The sequence below is a fragment of the Quercus robur genome, chromosome 4 (assembly GCF_932294415.1).
Source record: "Quercus robur chromosome 4, dhQueRobu3.1, whole genome shotgun sequence".
Lineage (NCBI taxonomy): Eukaryota > Viridiplantae > Streptophyta > Magnoliopsida > Fagales > Fagaceae > Quercus > Quercus robur.
In genome coordinates this window covers 62,328,534-62,346,189 of record NC_065537.1, presented here as the reverse complement: position 1 = coordinate 62,346,189, position 17,656 = coordinate 62,328,534, and the positions used below count along the sequence as shown (strand labels likewise).

The window sequence follows — 17,656 nt, the reverse complement described above, 5'->3', positions numbered from 1 at the left end:
AATTGATGCATTGGTGAAACAAATTCTGAGCTTGATCCTGAGGAGACTTGATGTGCCATAGTAGTCTTATTCTTGAATTTAAAACCTGGAGGAAACCCATGCAATCTATAGCACTTGTCTACAGTGTGACCAGTCTTGCCACAGTGGGTACAAACAGGCCTATCTTTTCCTTTTCCAACAGAATTAACAACATAATTGGCTTGATCAGTGGACACTTTAGCAGCCAAAGCAGTGGAATCTACTTTAACAACTGGTGTATTAGGGATTGATCTTTGAGTCTCTTCTTGGATCATCAAGGAATAAACCTTGCTCAGTGATGGAATAGGATCCATGAGTAACACTTGAGACCTAACTTGAGAAAAAGACTCATTTACTCCCATTAAGAACTTCATCACAGACTCTCTACCTTGTAAATCATTGAGTCTTTTGTTGATATTGCACATACACTTTCCACAAGAGCAAGAAGGGAATGGACTAAGGTTTTGTAACTGATCCCAAAAAACTTTCAACTGAGTAAAGAAATCAGTAATGCTCATCCCACCTTGATGTAATTCTGAAATTTCCTTTTGGAGATTGAATACCCTTGGTCCATTGGTCTGTGCAAAACGATTCTTCAAATCAGTCCATATTTCCAGAGCAGTATCTTCATATATAATGCTTGCTTGAAGCTTTGAAGAAACTGAATTGGTCAACCAGGTCCCAACCATGTTATCACATCGAATCCATGCTTGCACAGATGAAGGAGTAGAAATCAATGGAGATGAGAGAGTCAGAGTCCCATCAATAAATCCCAATTTGTTCTTGGTGAGCAATGCCTTTCTCACAGCTCGAGCCCAAGCTGAGTAGTTTTCTCCACCAATTAAAGGCTGCGTAACTAACACTAAGCTTGGATTCTCAGCATGATGCAAGAACAAGGGATCATTCATTGGTGAATCTTGTGAAGAAGGAGATGGATTTTCAAGTACAGGACCATTAGTTGAACCAGCTGTATTTGTGTTTGTGGCAGCGGAAGCCATTGATGACAAAGAAAAAGAATTTTCTCAAAAACAGAGTGTTTTCCTGAGAAAATTGAAAAGAAATTTGAGAGAAAAAGAAACCCTAAAAATTGGGAATTCGCTCTGATACCATATCAAAAAATGAATCTTTTTCATTAATCACAAAGATGAATGTACAAGACTATATATAGATTGACTCAAGTAACGGAACTGATCTAACTGAAAAACAGAGACTAACAAACTCTACTAACTAACTTCTACACGTGTCTTTATACAGCAAATAACTAACTTTCCCACGTGTGGGTATTAATACAGACACTAAAACTACTTGCCGTTTCTTCATGGTTCTGATGTCGTTTATGCAGAACTTTGTTCTTCACTCAAATTAAGCTCTGCTGTCTCATCCTCTGCTCTTGCTTCCTTGTGATCATCTTCACTGCTATTCTGATAGAACCAGCTTCTTGCCCTTTTTCATCTGTTCGATCAAGCTCTTTGTTTCCACTTGTGGGAGATCAAGTTGTTCCCTTAATCGATTTATATCATTGACCGTTGGTGCCAAACCACCTAGCTGGGATTCGAGGTCTTTGAGAAAGGGTTGTGTAACATAAGGGCTTTGCTTCCCACATCCTTATCTGTGTAATGAAACACCGCAAAGCCCTCTCCAAATACCGCCCCAAGAGCTGCTCCTCCTGCCATTACTTTGCTTCAAATATTCTATATCCAATATAGTATTTGTAAACCCAATTGAGAAACAAAGTACAAGTAAACTAAAATAGCAGTGAAGCCTAGAAATTAGATAAGGAAACTGAAGAGAATAGAAAGTAAAGCGACGTAAGAAGATAAGAGGAAGTGTATTGTATGGTGTATGCTTCTTTGGTGGAAAAGAAAGAGAGGTAAAAGACAATTATAAATAAAGCAATTACTGTACAATTTTTCCTCAATTGCACATCTTATCACGAACCAGGAAGGAAATTTCCTAATCTTAACGCGTGGACCTACTCCTTTTAGAACTAGAACCGAAGCAAGGATATTGACCACGAACCAGGAAGGAAATTTTCGACTTTTAGCTCACCGACTTCGTTCTTCTAGAACTAGAACGTTACGTGGGTACTGGGGACAGGGGACATTTGCTACAAATTAGGATTATTAGTTGATAGGTTTTGTTTTTAAATAATTATCTTCTGTTTTGTATTTTCAAAATAGAGCATTAGTTTAGGATAGGCCAGGGCCGGCTCAAGGCCTAGGCAAGTTAGGCCTAGGCCTAAGGCCCCACTAAAAAACAAAATTTGAGAAAAAAAGCCCCATTTTTTATAGTTAGAGTCGTACATTTTTTTTTATTAGTGATATACATATTTTACTATTAACTTATAAATTGTCATGTTATTAATCACAAAAAATGTGATATAAACATTCATTAGTTAAATTGATGAAGTTTATCAATGAGAAACAATATCACATTATATTTTGAACATTTTATAGTATTTTTAATTAGCGCATTTTTCTTTTTCATTTCTATTAAGACTCTCAAAGTACGAGACAACCTTAACTCAATTGAAACCCGAAATTTTTTTCAAAAAGATGTTCCAAATGTGTTAAATAATTAATTATAGATTAATCTCCCCTAATAGTTTGAGACTTTGATTTTTATAAACTAATATCCTACAAAATCATACACCAAATAATATCTATCTCTCTCTCTTAAAATCAAAATATAAAATTAAAAATTAGATTAGAACTTTATTTAACTATGCATCGTCTTATATTCAAAATAAAGTATCTTTTTTAATTGCAATATATTTTTATTTCTTTTTATTAATATTTATAATTCAACTATGATATTCAATTCTCTATATGAAATTAACATTAGTCTAGTTGGTATTATTTATGTATTTAATGTATCAAATTAACCTTAATTTGATTAGTATTAAATAATTTTGTTTAATTAATATTTACATATTAAAGGCCTCGCATAAATTTTTCGCCTTAGGCTCCAAATTATGTTGGGCCGCCCCTGGGATAGGTGATTATCTTATCTCTTTGTTTCTATCATGTAAAGGTACTATTTAAGGTCCACAAATAATAGTATTTTTTTTTAAATTTTAAAAACAACAGTCTATATATATATATATATATATATATATTTTTTTTTTTTATGGGAAAGATAGATATACTTTTATGGCAACTGTGAAATAGAGTTTACATCATGAACAAGAGCCTGCATAATATAGCAAGGGTTCTCTTCAATTCATGCAACATAATCAGTTATGCTAGATGCATACTTTGCTAAAATATGGGCAGGTAAGTTTCCTTGTCTCCTAACATGAGAATAACCTTCACTTCGAAAGTCACCACTGATGTCTTGAATACCTTGGACCACAACAGCAATTGAAGATGGGGCCAGAGAATAGTTACAGAGAGCATTATAAACTATCATAGAATCACCTTCCAGTAAAACATCATGTACGCCAACCTCCTTGGCAAAAAGCAGACCCACTTCGAAAGCCTTTGCTTTTACCTCAACTGCGCCTAATGGTAACAAGATTTTCTTGCTTAGAGTTGCTTCGAGCCTACCGTCACTATCTCGAATTACTACCCCAACTCCAACTACTTTCTACTTCATAAAAACTGCCCCATCAACGTTGATTTTGAAGTGTCCACCCCGTGGGGGAGCCCATGTCACACCTTGATGAGGCATGGAGGCTACTGGGCTGTCTTGCGACACCACCGACCTATACTCCCTAAGGTAGTCTGACGCCCATCTGAAAATTTGCTTCCCTGACTTCCTTTACTCTGCCGCACCTTACCTCATTATGGTTGTGCCACAGTGCCCATGCAGTAGTGACTACTTGTGCCACGTGTTCCTCACCCACGTCCTCATGCATGAGCAACTTCTACATAACGTCCTGGAAGGACAAGTTTGCTTCAACAGAACTTGATAACACCAACTTGGAGCACTCCCAGGCCTTCTTCGCTTTTGGACATCCCCAAAGGACATGACCCATTGACTCCGAGGCCCCTTTACAGTCATCGCATAGCTCATCCTTGGTTATTTTACGACTCAACAGATTATCCTTCATCGGCAGGGCATTGCGACATTCTCGCCACGCAAAATGGCGGATTATATGTGGCACTAGGATAATCCATATCCTTCTCCAGAAACATCCCAATTTGCTAGCATCCGAAGAGGAACCTTTATTGGGTGATGAGAATCGAGCCACAGCCAGCTTATATGCACTTCGCACCGTGAATAACCCATTTCTTGTTTCCAGCCAAATGAGTTTATCAGGTGGCAGTCGGTAACTAATAGGTATGCTTTTAATAACTTCAGCCTTATGTGGTAGGAACAAATTAAAGTGTCAATTACCTCAGTACGCCACTCAGCATTACCACCATTGATCAACTCTTCCACCCGGGTATCTGCATGTAGGAAAAGTCTAGGGGTAATTATTCTATGTGCTGATAGATTAGGTAACCACCTATCCTCCCATATGCGAATACTTGCCTCATTTCCAACCCTCCACCTCAAGCCCTCTTTAACTAGTGATTGAGGTGTCATAATGCTACACCACATGTATGATGGGTTATTGCCAATTGAAGGATGAATAAACTCACACCTTGGGAAGTATTTCGCCTTCAAAACTCTATAGACCAGAGAATCTTGGTCTACTTGGAGTCTCCACCCTTGTTTTGCCAACAAACTTAAATTAAAAAATTTTAGGTTCTTAAAACCCATACCTCAATTTGACTTTGGTTCACACATCTTTTCCCGGCTCAGTCAAGGGATTCTGTTTTCATCCTTCCTTTGGCCCTACCAAAACTTCCCTATCATAGCTATCAACTCATTACAGAGAGTATCTAGCAATTTAAAGCAACTCATAGTGTAGGTTACTATAGCTAAAGCCACTGCTTTGATCAAAACTTCTTTTCCCACTTTGGATAACATCTTCTCTTTCCATCCAGACAATTTCCTACCAAGCTTCTCTTTTATATCATTAAAAGTGCTTCGTTTGTTCTTGCCCACAAGAGACGGCAAACCTAGATACTTCTCATGCTGCTTGATTACTTGGGCACCAAATCTTCTTTTAATCTCTTCCTAGATCTCCTTGGGGGTGTTACTGCTAAAGAACAGGGATGTTTTTGCTCTATTCAGTTACTTTCCCGAGGCTTGTTCATAAACCTCCAAAACTTTTTGTAATGAGTCATGTTCCGCTAGCGATGCTTTGCAGAAAATGAGTCTATCATCTGCAAAAAAATAGATGGGAGAGCTTAGGACCCCCACGACATATAGCAATCCCTTCCATGCTACCATTACACACTGAAGCTTTAATTAATGCCGATAATCCTTTTGTACACAACAGAAATAGATAAGGTGATAGGGGGTCTCCTTGCCAGATACCCCTAGAAGGAATAATGCGACCCCTAAGGCAACCATTGATCTTAATTGCATAGGATACAGTGGTGATACATTGCATGAACAACTTCCTCTATTTAACATCAAAACCCAATTTCTCTATTATTTTCTCCAAACAAGCCCACTCCACCTTATCATAAGCCTTACTCATATCAAGTTTTATGGCTATGTCACCTAGTTTACCTCCTTTTTTCTGACTAATATGATGCATATCACAAAAGCTACTAGTACATTATCTGTGATTAACCTTCCATGCACAAAGGCCCTTTGGGTATCACTAATAATGGATGAGAGAAATTTTTTCAGTTTATTAGCTATTGCATGCTTTAGAAGCACTCTTATAAGCTACATTACAAAGGCTACTTGGCTGATAGTTAGAAATATGTCTTGGTTCTTTTATTTTTGGGATAAGCACAATATGAGTTTCATTAAAATTTGGAGGGGACATACCATGATTGAGGAAATCCAAGACTATGCTTGTTACAACTTCACCACAAGTACTCCAGAAATGTTGGAAAAAAATAGGGGGCATATCGTCGGGGCCAAGGGCTTTTAGGGGATACATCTGCTTCAGAGCCACTCTAACTTCTTGTGCCGTGTAAGCTCGGGTTAGATCATCATTTATAGAAGTTGTCACTTTCGATTGGATTGCATGTAAAATTTCGGTAAAGTCATCTGGCTTGCTTGAAGTAAAAAGCTTGTCAAAATAGGCCACAACCACTTCCTCAATCTTCAACTCATCCTCCTGCCACCTCCCCTGATCATCAACTAAACCTTTAATATAATTTTTCTGGTATCTAGCCGAAGCTTTTGTATGAAAAAAGCTAGTGTTCCTATCACCCCCTTGAAACCAGTTCAATCTTGATCTCTAGCGCCACATCTCGTCTTCTTTCTCCAACCAACAGTTTGGATTAGTTCTAGTGGACCTCATTGCCATAGTCATGTCTGAACTAGGTGGCTGTAATTCTAGCCATTCCATTTTCTTTTGGAGCTTGGCAATTTTCCTTCCCACGTGGCCAAATTCTTCCTTATTCCATGCATTTAAGTCATGTCGACAATGTTCTAAGCAACTCTTCAGAACACCCTTCGCACTTGCATGCACCCCCTCTTCCCATGCAGCTTTAACAATCTCCTCGCATCTAATCCTTTAGCCACATTGATTTAAATCTAAATGTCTTCCTTATTTTCTTCTTCCTCTTTTTTGGCACAAGATGAAGTGAGAGTGGTGAGTGGTCTAATGCCGATGAAGAGAGATGGTACAGTTTTGCTGTGGGGAACAAATGCATCCATTCCTTATTGGCCAACGCCCTCAAGCCTTTCTCGGATTTGTGTACCATCTGCCTGTTGATACCATCAAGTGTATTTCGGCCCCGTCAATGCCACCTCCTTAAACCCACAATAATTATGGCATCTATAAAATTCTCCATCTGCCTCGGTCTTGCTCGTCCTCCTTCCTTCTCTGTGAGACTCGTAATTTCATTAAAGTCACCAATAGTGAGCCAAGGCAACGATGACATGCCCTTAAGGGATTTTAACTTGGCCCATGACTCCAATCACTTTGCTGTATTGGGGTTATCATAAAACCTCATAAGATGCCAGCAACCTCCATCCTATCCACCTTCAATCCATGTGTCAATGTGATCCTAAGAATAAGTTTTAATCTCCACTGTTATACCTTCCTTCCATAACATAGCTAGCCCACCTTTACATCCATCACTAGGAACGATTAAATCATGCTTCAACTTACACCGCTCTTTTACTTTCTCCATCCACTCTCTGTTTGGCTTTGTCTCCATCAAGAAGACAATGTTGGGCTCTTCTTTATTAATCGCCTTTTCTAAGGCTTTAACTATCCGGAGGTTCCCAAGCCCCTGGTAGTTCCAGCTTAGGAGACTCATTGGTCTTGGCAGGGTTGCCCAGCAACCTCCGTCGCTCTTGCAACATTATTTACCTCAGCCACCTTCTTCTTTTTTTGATGCATTTTCACGTCAACTAGGTCTTTGTTAAAACTCTCAGGATTTCTGTTCATACCAATCCCAACACCCAATGGTGGATCTACATTAGTTAATGGGCTTTGTGTTGCCCTTTCTTTCCACGACTCCTCACTTAAGCCCGTAGTCCCCTGATTTGATACTTCACTTCTTGACCCCTCTAGTATAATAGTGGGCCTTATTTGTTGTTTCCCCTTACTTCCACACTTATTGGGCCTACTTAAACAACAGTCTATTTATTTACAATTGCCAAGCCTTTAGATGGAGGGATAAGGAAAACGAAGATTTTTTTTTTTTTTGAGAAAGAAAACGAAGAATTTTTATTAACTATAATAACACCACTCCATCTTCGGTCTTCTAATACCAATAAAAATAAAAGAAATAAAAAGCTTTCCATCTTATCTACTCTTACTTATTAATTGAAGTCTATTTAGTTTAGAAACCTATACAAATTAGGTTTCTTTTATTCTCTCAATTTTCTTTTCCATTATTAATTCCGTTTCACCATTCCAAGATCTTCTTACCTTCGACCAACCAAACAAAAAAAAAAAAAAAAAACGTTGTATCTCATCTATCTGCTTATCTTAGCCCCAAAGCAACAATGTCAACCTTTTATCTGCCTGAGGAATTGGTGGTAAATATACTCTCACGCTTGCTCCCCAAAACCCTAATTCGATTCAGGTGTATCTCCAAAACTTGGCTTGCTCTCATAGGAACCCTAGATTTTGTCTCTGAAAACATCCTCAACCACTCCATTCTGGCCACCAAATCCCAAAACCCTAATCCTCAACTCCTCCTTGTCAAATCCACGATCCAACCACGTTGTGATAAGCATACATACTCTTTCCTCTCCTACGACACACTACTCGACTGTGGGTTTCGAATCCCGCTTAATCTCCCACTTCGTCCTGTCCTTCGACACCACTGGAATCTTCCATATCCAACTCCATATCTCAATTTGAGCATAGTCGCTTCCTGTGATGGTCTCCTCTGTCTCTATGACTATACCAGACACAGCAACATCTACCTATGGAACCCCTTTAATGCCGCCACCCCCACAGAACTCGAGGTTCTCCCTCCCATGACCCGTGGTCATTACATGCTCAATGACAAATTCGTGGGATTCGGGTTTGACTCTAGATCCAATGACTTCAAGATCGTCAGGATTTATAGTGATTGTGTTGCGGAGTGCATGGCCGGACACACACGTAAATTATACCCTGGCGAAGTGGGAATTGGGAAGGGAGTGGGAGTGTATAGCTTAAGCACTGGTTCATGGAGACAGGTCGAACATGATCCAAAAATGATCTCTGGTATTCTTCCCTATCGGCATATGACTGCATACATGAATGGACTCTTTTTCTGGTTGACTGTAGATGAAGACGATTACAACGATAATAGAATTGTTGCCTTTGACTTTAGCACTGAGGTCTTCAACATGACGCCGCTTCCTGATAAAAGCGTTATTGGCCTGTGGCGGAGTCTCCTGGTGTTGAACGGGTTTATTGCTATGGTGATTTATTCTAGAGTTTCGGATAATTCGGGTTTTGATATATGGGTTTTGCTTGAATTTGGTGTTAAGGAGTCGTGGACTAGGCTTATTACAATTGATCCCTCGTTAGATTTGAAAAGGCCATTGCTGTTTTGGAAGAGTGGGCAGATTTTAATGGAAAATAAAAAAGGGCAGTTGGTATTGTACGATCCATTTACACAAGCAACCAAAAATGTTCAACTTGACGGGCATAAGGGATCGGTACGAGTTGTTCCCTACACACTGAGTTTAGTCAATGCTTGAGGTATTGTTCAATGTGTCTGCCATCTTTTATATAGGTTTTGATATTAAATGGTTGAATGACATTAAGGGATTTTTTTTTTTTGGGGGGATATTGTGAGCTGAATCTGTGTCTTCTCTCCGTAATTTTGATCAAATGTAGAGAAGGGTTGATTGATGTTTATAAGTGATGACAAGTAAAGAATTCGTGGTTCTCTTTTTTGAGGCCAGGTTGATGTGCCTGAAACATTGGTAAAATATATAGTGAGCATTTGGATTCAATTGAATCCTGCGTCTACATTTTCCTGTTTTACGTTTTTCAGGGTTCACTGTGTAGGGGACAAAAATCATTGTTCTTTCACACACTAAAAAATATTAAAAATGGGTTCTACAGTACTATTCACATATTTAAAAATTATTTTGCTACAGTGTTTTCAGTTTTCAGTTTTCAATTTCAGCAACAATAAGTTCAATCCAAATGGACCCATAGAGAATAAGAAATATGCTAGTTTTTGAAAATTTTCCTGTTTCAAAGGACAGTAGAGCATGTTTCTCCTTTGTTTGTTCAAACATATGTTGTCAAAGGACAGTAAAGCATCCTTTTGTGGCCAAGTTGAACATAATTATGAGTAATGTTACAGTTATACTAACTTCTTATTGATTTTTATTTAGATAGACCTATATATTATTAATAACATTTTTTATTTATTTATTAATAATCACTCATTATTTTTTCCTTTTATGCTCATTCTCATGTGCTTCACATTAGCATATGCACATCTTTCTCATTAAAATTAAAAAAAAAAAAAAAAAAAAAAACTTATTATATGCACATTAGCATAGGAGACCCGTATAGCACAACAATTGTTTTAGAGCAGAACTTAAACCTTGAAAGATTTCAAACAATTGTTTAATAATTTTTACTTCAAACAGCGTCAATTTCACATTCACAATTGATACGAGACACTTTGTGCTATCCACTCATGACTAGGAGCCAAAAACGTTTGCTCAATTCTTCCAAACTCTTTATTCAAGGTCTTGGTCCAAACATGCGTGGAGGATAAATTGTTTTCTAGCAAAATTCTTTCTATGAGGTTTTGAGTGGTGCTAGGCTGCATGGAGTTCCCTTGGAAGGTTATTTGCCATTAAAAAAACAAAAAAAAAAAAACAAAATAAAAATAGGATTAGGTGTGAAACACATATTGACTATTCATCATATCTTGAATAGTGCTATTGGGTCATTCTTGTTGCACTCTTCACTGCAAATATCAAACGCTTAAATTTCATTTTCGTCGTTCAAATTGATATCATATATTAAACAATCAAATTTTTATAATTCTCATAAAAGGAAAATTAATAATCAAAATTTTATATATCCCATCAAAGAATAACTAATATTATTATGATTTGACCATCGCACACTGTTAGTGCGATGGTCATTCTATAAGTATAAGTGCTTATGGGGGTGAGAGAATAAGAACTGAGGTTCAAGTCTTTAGGAGAGAATTTCACACACATACACTTAAATTATGTTAGAGTAGAATTTCTATCATGTCTATAAATAATAATAATAATAATTATATGATTTCTTGAAGACTGTTGTTGTGACTGGGGCTACTGGATTTGATTTCAAACTGAACTGGGCCTTCTTAATAAGACTAAGCCCATTTTTTTAATCTATTCCCCTGAAAATTCCACACATTCAAAATGACTCATAGTGTGGGCTTGAAGATTAAAATTGGACCCATTTGAAGTATAACCCATTATCTGTACTGAAATCATTAGGCCCAAATTAAAACTTGTTAAGCCACACGTAAGTTCTGTTACACCTATAGTTACTGGCCCCGTGCATTGCATTATTTTTTTTATAATTTTTTTTTTGTAATAACTTAAACAAATTGGATTCATCAAAAATCTTCTTATTCTTGTGAATATATACGCACCAAAATTTCATAATTGGTTAAGGTGGTCGATTTTACTTGGTGCAAAGCACCAATTTATATGCAATGACAACTTAGTGACTTACATCATTTTACATCAATTTTATTTTATACCAATCACAATGTGTTAATTATTAAAAAAAAAAAATTATCACTAGATTTTCTACATTTGATTATATATATAAAAAATTTGTGTTTTAATATACTAAAAATTATTAAAAAGAAATCATGTTATTCCCCACAAGTGACTCAATATATGTATGTATTATATTTTCTAAAATTAAAGTGTTTTTGTTTTACTCTAGGTCAAAATCTATTAAAATGTAAATGACTCATTAATTAGAAAGAAAGTGAAAGGGTGTTAATTAATTTATATGGTTTGGTCTTGACAACCTACGTCTATGGAGAAATACTCCTTATAAATATATATTTTTTCTATATAAACCATGTATTGCAATGGACCCATAGCAGGGTATTTATAGACGCATAATTGACTCAATATAATTTGAGTTCTCAGACGATAATTTTAATGAAGTTTATTATTATTATTATTATTATTATTTAATTAGTAATTTTTATTCTCACTTCTTGACATAAAAAATTATTTATTAATTTTTCTCTATTTAAAATTTTATAACGTTTTATCAATTTTAATTTTAGAAAAAATATTTTTGCCAAAATAATTATTGTGATGAGGTTTTTTTTTTTTTTTTTTTTTTTTTTTTTTTTTTTTTTTTAAATGGCATTGAGTTTTTACTAAAACAAATTATTTCCTCATAGAATATGGCTATATTTATTTATTTGTTAAGATTGGGTTTTTTTAATAAAAAAAATACTATTGAATAAAGCCTATTTATTGGGCTTTAAGCCTATTGCTTGAGCCATTCCTATATAAGAAATCAAAACCTAGGTTGATAGAACTACAAAAGTTGTACCTCTAGTAGAATTAGGATTTCTTTACTTGTATACTAAGTCAGCTTAAACTAGGATTAAGAATTTAAGATGGACTAGGATTTATTTATACCCTTAGCTAGGCTCCTTTATTTATTATTAGATACAGAGACTAGTAGAGCAATCCTCCATTGAAGCTATGCGTGCGTGCGTTTCACGAAAGAGAGCAATGTCGATCTATGTTCCTGAAGAGCTGTTGGTGAAGATACTGTCATTGCAGCCCCCAAAATCTCTTATTCGATTCAGATCTGTCTGCAAAACCTGGGATTCTCTCATTGGAAACCCAGATTTCTTCTCCAAAAACCTCCTGAACCACTCCATTATCATCAGCCCCGAAAACCCCGATGATCATCGTTTCCTCGTTGTCGATGGCAGGGATAAATTCACTGGTGCAAGACAAGTTTGCTCGATCCTCTATTATGACACTCTCGAAGGCGAAGGCGTGTCGCCTCAGACTCCTCTATATTTACCCGATTATAACTTATGTTGCATTCACTGCGACAAAATTGTGGCTTCCTTTGATGGCTTTCTCTGTCTAAACTGTCATGCATGCTACGATAATATTGTTATATGGAACCCTTACACAATACGTATTCAAGGGTCCATGGAACTTCTCTGATTGTAAAAGTCCCACTGGATCTATCATAAAAGTAGAAAATGTTGGGTTCGGTTTGGACTTGAAATCTAATGACTTGAAGGTGGTGAGAATTCGTACTTACCTGCGCATGCCAGGTAAAGGTAAACCTGTTCAGGATGTTCAACTGTATAGCGTAAACCGTGGTTCTTGGACTGAGCTTTGTGTCGATCTACCATATGGATTTCTAGATAGAAAGAGATTCACATTTTATATAGATGGGGTTTTTTACTGGTATGCTCCTAGTGATTGCGATTTTGTTCTCAAAAACGAGATTGTTGCTTTTGATATGAGCGAAGACACTTTCAGCATGACGAAGGTGCCAGATAAATGCTGTGTTGAGAGTAACAATTATTGGCGGTGGACGACTCTTACGGAGTTAAAAAAACGTGTTGCTATGATACGCTACACTTCTGAATCGAGTAATATAACCTTTCATTTATGGGTGCTGCTTGAATTTGGTGTTATGGAGTCGTGGACCAAACTCTTTACCATTATACCTGCATCGCCTTTGGGACGTCCGTTGGGGCTATGGAAGAACGGTAAGTTCTTTCTGACTGACACTATGGGGCACCTGGTGTTGTGGGATCCCTTAACCGGAGAGATCAAGAAACTTAATGTGGCTGAGCAGACCATTTTTAGTCTTTCCATACACTCTATGTGGAAGAGGTGATGCCTCATGTTACATAAAAACTCCTGCAGCAAAGATTATGGGGAAGAAACAGATCTTAGAATGATCACAAGATATTTATATAATTTTGTAGCATAAGTACTTGGGAGTTAATTTGTGATTGTTAATATCAATGACTGTAATTGAAATTTCAGTTCTTGAAACGATAGATTTCACTGTTATGTGTTTTTCTTTTTGTAGATCTTTTAAGGTTTTGACACTAACTAAGAAATTTGTGGTTGATAGAAGCCTGTCTTATATACTAATTCGGAGTCCCTTAACTTTTTCTAAAGCTGTCTTATCTTAATCCACACACTTGTGTGTAAATTTGGAAGGAACTTAAGCAAAACATTGTTGAGGAACTGGGTAAGTTTCTTGAGAAGTCGTGTATTTGAATATGATTCAAGCCCTTAATTTATAGACAATGCAGAATCATGACACTAAACAACATGACTTTTCAAAATAATTCATAACTTTTCGTAAACAAAAAATTTAGTTAGTGGAACGTATGGTTCCTTATCGTTACCAATGGTGGCTGTCAAATTTTGAGAGAACACAATGAAAATAATAATTGGATTGTTTCGAGATATCCGGCCTCCTTAGTATTCACTTTGATAGATAATTCAGATGCCTTTATTTGAAAATACTTCAGCAACGTAAATACAATATGGATAACTGATCAACCCAAAATAAAAGAATCACTACAACTCAACTACTAACATTCAGACTACAACTTAACAATCTTAACGTTAACAACAACGTTCTAATCAAATCTCTCAAATCTCATAATTTGACTCAAACATGACTTTTATTGAAATCAAATAAATAACAAACAATCACATAACATGGAAAACACAACCCCTGTTCCTCACATTTCTCATACCAGCTAACAACTTCCTGCACGGGACATTTTCCTCCCTCCTTAGAAAGGACCCTTGTCCGCAAGGGTGTATTGAGGAAACTGATGTACCACGCTGTTCAAATCTTCCCACGTAGCATCAGTGGCTGGTAACCCCTGCCAATGTACTAAAACCTCTGTCTTATTTTGCCTTGTTCTTCTATCCAAAACAGCCTGTGGTCTTACTCGCAATTCATCTTGACCCTCCATATGAAGTGGTAGTTGTGGTTGTGTTGAAACTTTGGATCCCAACTTCTCCTTTAATAGTGATACATGAAAAATTGGGTGAATTCGAGAATCCAAGGGCAAGTCCAACTTGTAAGCTACCTGTCCAATGCTTGCGATGCAGGATTTAAAATGGACCATAATACCGTGGAGCTAGCTTTGCATTCCTTCTAAGGGCTACAGAAACTTGTCTATAAGGTTGAAGACTCATACACCCAAGCTCCCACCTCAAATTCCTTTTCCCTGTGTTTGGAATCATAGTTTCTTTTCATTCTAACTTGGGCAGCCTACAAATTTTCTTTTAAATCCCCTAGAACTTGATCTTTTCTTATCAATTCCTCTTCAACTGCTGCAACTTTAGCTGTTCTTGGTAATGTAAGCTAGCAAGGATGGAGGTTCCCTACCGTACACCACCTCAAAGGGAGTCCGCTTACTAGTTGAGTGCTAACTTGTATAATAGCAAAACTTTGCCCAAGACAACCATTTTACCCATTGTTTGGGTTTAGCACTAGTGAAACAATGCAAATACATCTCCAATGTTTTTTTTAACCACCTCACTCTACCCATCAGTTTGAGGGTGGTATGTAGAACTGAAATTGAAGCAAGTGCCATTGTGACAGAATAACTCAGTCCAAAAACCACGAGTAAAAGTTGGATCACGATCACAAACAATAGACCTGGGCATGCCATGAAGCTTAAAAATAGTCAAAAAATATTTGAGCAACACTTAGAGCGGTGTAGGGATGTGCAATAGGAAGGAAGTGAGAGTATGTGGAAAGTCTATTCACTACAACCATGATAGTTGATTTCCCTTGTGATATTGGCAATCCATCAATGAAGTCCATTGAAATATCCTCCTATACTTGGGTTGGAATTGGCAGTGGCTGGAGTAGACCGGCAGGAGACATTTGTTCCACCTTGTGCTGCTGACATACTTCACATTCTCGAATAAATTCCTTAATTCCCTCCATCATCTTATGCCAATAAAAATTTTCACGTACTTGATGGAAGGTTTTGTGAAAGCCTTCATGAGAACTAGCATGGAACTGATGAATTATGTCTCTTCGCATGGGCGAATCTGAAGCTACATAAATCCGACCCTTAAAGAAAAGAACCCATTCCTTAATTCCCAAGGACCCACATCTTCATCTGCTGTAACCTTTAGATTTAGCTGTTGTACTTATGGTTTGGCTGCTTGCTCTTCACGAATTACTTCCAGCCATTGAGGTAATGGTGCTGATACAGCCATCAATTGCTCTTCTTCTTGAACCTCATCTCGACGAGACAAAGCATCAGCTACTTTGTTTTCGCTTCCCTTCTTATACTCAATAGTAAAGTCAAAACCTATGAGTTTGTATAGCCAATTATGTTGAGCCTCTGTTGTGATTTTCTGAGACCAAAGTTACCTTAAGCTTCTCTGGTCAGTCCGAACTACAAACTTCCTTCCCAAAAGGTAATGCCTCCATTTAAGCACTGCCATTACAAGTGCTAACATTTCTTTTTCATATGACATCAGCAAATTCTTCCCATTTAGAGCTTGGCTATGAAATGCGATAGGGCGATCTTGTCTCAAAACAGCCCCTATGCCTGATCTGGAAGTATCACATTCAACCACAAAAGTGTGATTAAAACTGGGAAGAGCCAATACCGGTGCTTTGGTCATGGCATATATCCTTGAGCTTTTGGAATGCCACCTCTGCAAGTGCAGTCCATTTAAATGAATTTTTCTTCGGCATGTGTGTTAGTGGTGCGGCAATCTTACCATAATCTTGTATGAACTTGCGGTAATAACCCTTTAGACCAAGAAAACCTCTCATAGCCTTTGGAGTCTGGGGTTTTGGCCATTGCACCATGGCTGAAATTTTTTCAGGACCAACATGAACCCCCTCCTGGGATATAACATGCCCCAAATACTGAACCTCAATCTGGCCAAATTGACATTTTTCTCTTAACAAAGAGATGGTGACGACCTAAAATTTTCAAGGTAATTCAAAGATGTTGGAGATACTCTTCCCAAGTTGCATTGTACACCAAAATATCATCAAAAAACACGAATAAATTTACATAATTGTTCCTTGAACACATTGTTCATTAAAGCTTGGAAGGTGGATGGAGCGTTGGTAAGGCCGAATGGCAAGACAAGGAACTTGAAATGCCCATGGTAAGTTCAGAATGCAGTCTTTTGCACATCAGCAGCTTGGTCTTGAATATGATGATACCCGAAGCTCAAATCTAACTTCGAAAAGAACATAGCTCCATTTAACTCATCCAATAACTCTCAATAACTGGAATCGGAAGTTTATCCTTAATTGTAATTTGATTCAAGAATTGATAATCAATACACATACCCCACGTCCCGTCTTGCTTTCTGACTAAAATAACTGGAGAAGAGAACGGGCTATTGCTGTATAACTCCAGTTGAAAGTATCTCAATCACCAACAGCTCAATCTCTGCCTTTTGATAATAAGGATAACGGTAAGGTCTTGAATAAACCATTGAGCTACCTGGCTGTAGAGGAATGTGATGATCTTGAGTTCGATACGGTGGTAAGCCAGTAGGTTCCCTGAAAATACCAACAAAAATATCCAACAATTGCTATATTTCAGGCTCTTCCTTCTCTGTTCTATTTATGATTTTTCCCCTATTCATAGCCAAAATTTGAATAAATGCCCCTGTAGTAGTAGGTTGTCTCTTGGCTACCTTCTCCATTTCTCGTCCTTCCAAGAATTTATCCGACAATCCTATAAGCGTAACCTCTTTTCTAGCACCATTAAACTTCAAAATGAGCTTGGAGAAATCCCATAATATCTCCCGTAATGTACGCAACCAGTGAGTTCCCATAACCACATCATAGCCTTCTAAAGGCAATATATAAAAAATTGCATGAGTGAGGAACATACCGAGTTTAATAGCGATTCCAGCACAAATTCCCTTGCTAGTGAGTTTATCACCTGAAGCAACCATTACACGAATGCTTTGATTCTTTGTGGGCTGCAAACCAAGCTTCTGAGCAAGACCTTCGCTGATGAAGTTGTGGGAACTTCCAGAATCCAATAAAACCATTGTAGAGACCACTGGAATGCTACCTAGTACCTTCATGGTGTTAAGAGAATTACCACCACTGATTGCGTGCAAAGATATGCCTGGTGTTTTCGGTTCATCATTGGAC

The 17,656-nt window shown here is 37.3% G+C and overlaps 2 protein-coding genes across 2 annotated transcripts; both read left to right on the top strand.

Moving 5' to 3' along the window:
- Positions 1 to 7,998: 7,998 nt before the first annotated feature.
- On the top strand, positions 7,999 to 9,268 carry LOC126722351 (F-box protein At3g07870-like). The gene has a single exon (XM_050425504.1). It carries the CDS (start codon positions 7,999 to 8,001, stop codon positions 9,190 to 9,192), a length of 1,194 nt encoding a protein of 397 aa, XP_050281461.1. The 3' UTR covers positions 9,193 to 9,268.
- A 2,960-nt stretch (positions 9,269 to 12,228) lies between these two features.
- On the top strand, positions 12,229 to 13,366 carry LOC126722350 (putative F-box protein At4g09190). Its single transcript, XM_050425503.1, has 2 exons — positions 12,229 to 12,459; positions 12,659 to 13,366. Exons 1-2 carry the CDS (start codon positions 12,229 to 12,231, stop codon positions 13,364 to 13,366), a joined length of 939 nt encoding a protein of 312 aa, XP_050281460.1.
- Positions 13,367 to 17,656: the final 4,290 nt, after the last annotated feature.

What these genes read in the sequence shown, in the direction of transcription:
- LOC126722351 (XM_050425504.1), top strand. Translation starts at nt 7,999, where the DNA reads ATGTCAACCTTTTATCTGCCTGAGGAATTGGTGGTAAATATACTCTCA.
- LOC126722350 (XM_050425503.1), top strand. Translation starts at nt 12,229, where the DNA reads ATGTCGATCTATGTTCCTGAAGAGCTGTTGGTGAAGATACTGTCATTG. An exon ending in AATTCACTGGTGCAAGACAA is followed by an intron (nt 12,460 to 12,658) that starts GTTTGCTCGATC and finishes TACGTATTCAAG; the next exon opens with GGTCCATGGAACTTCTCTGA.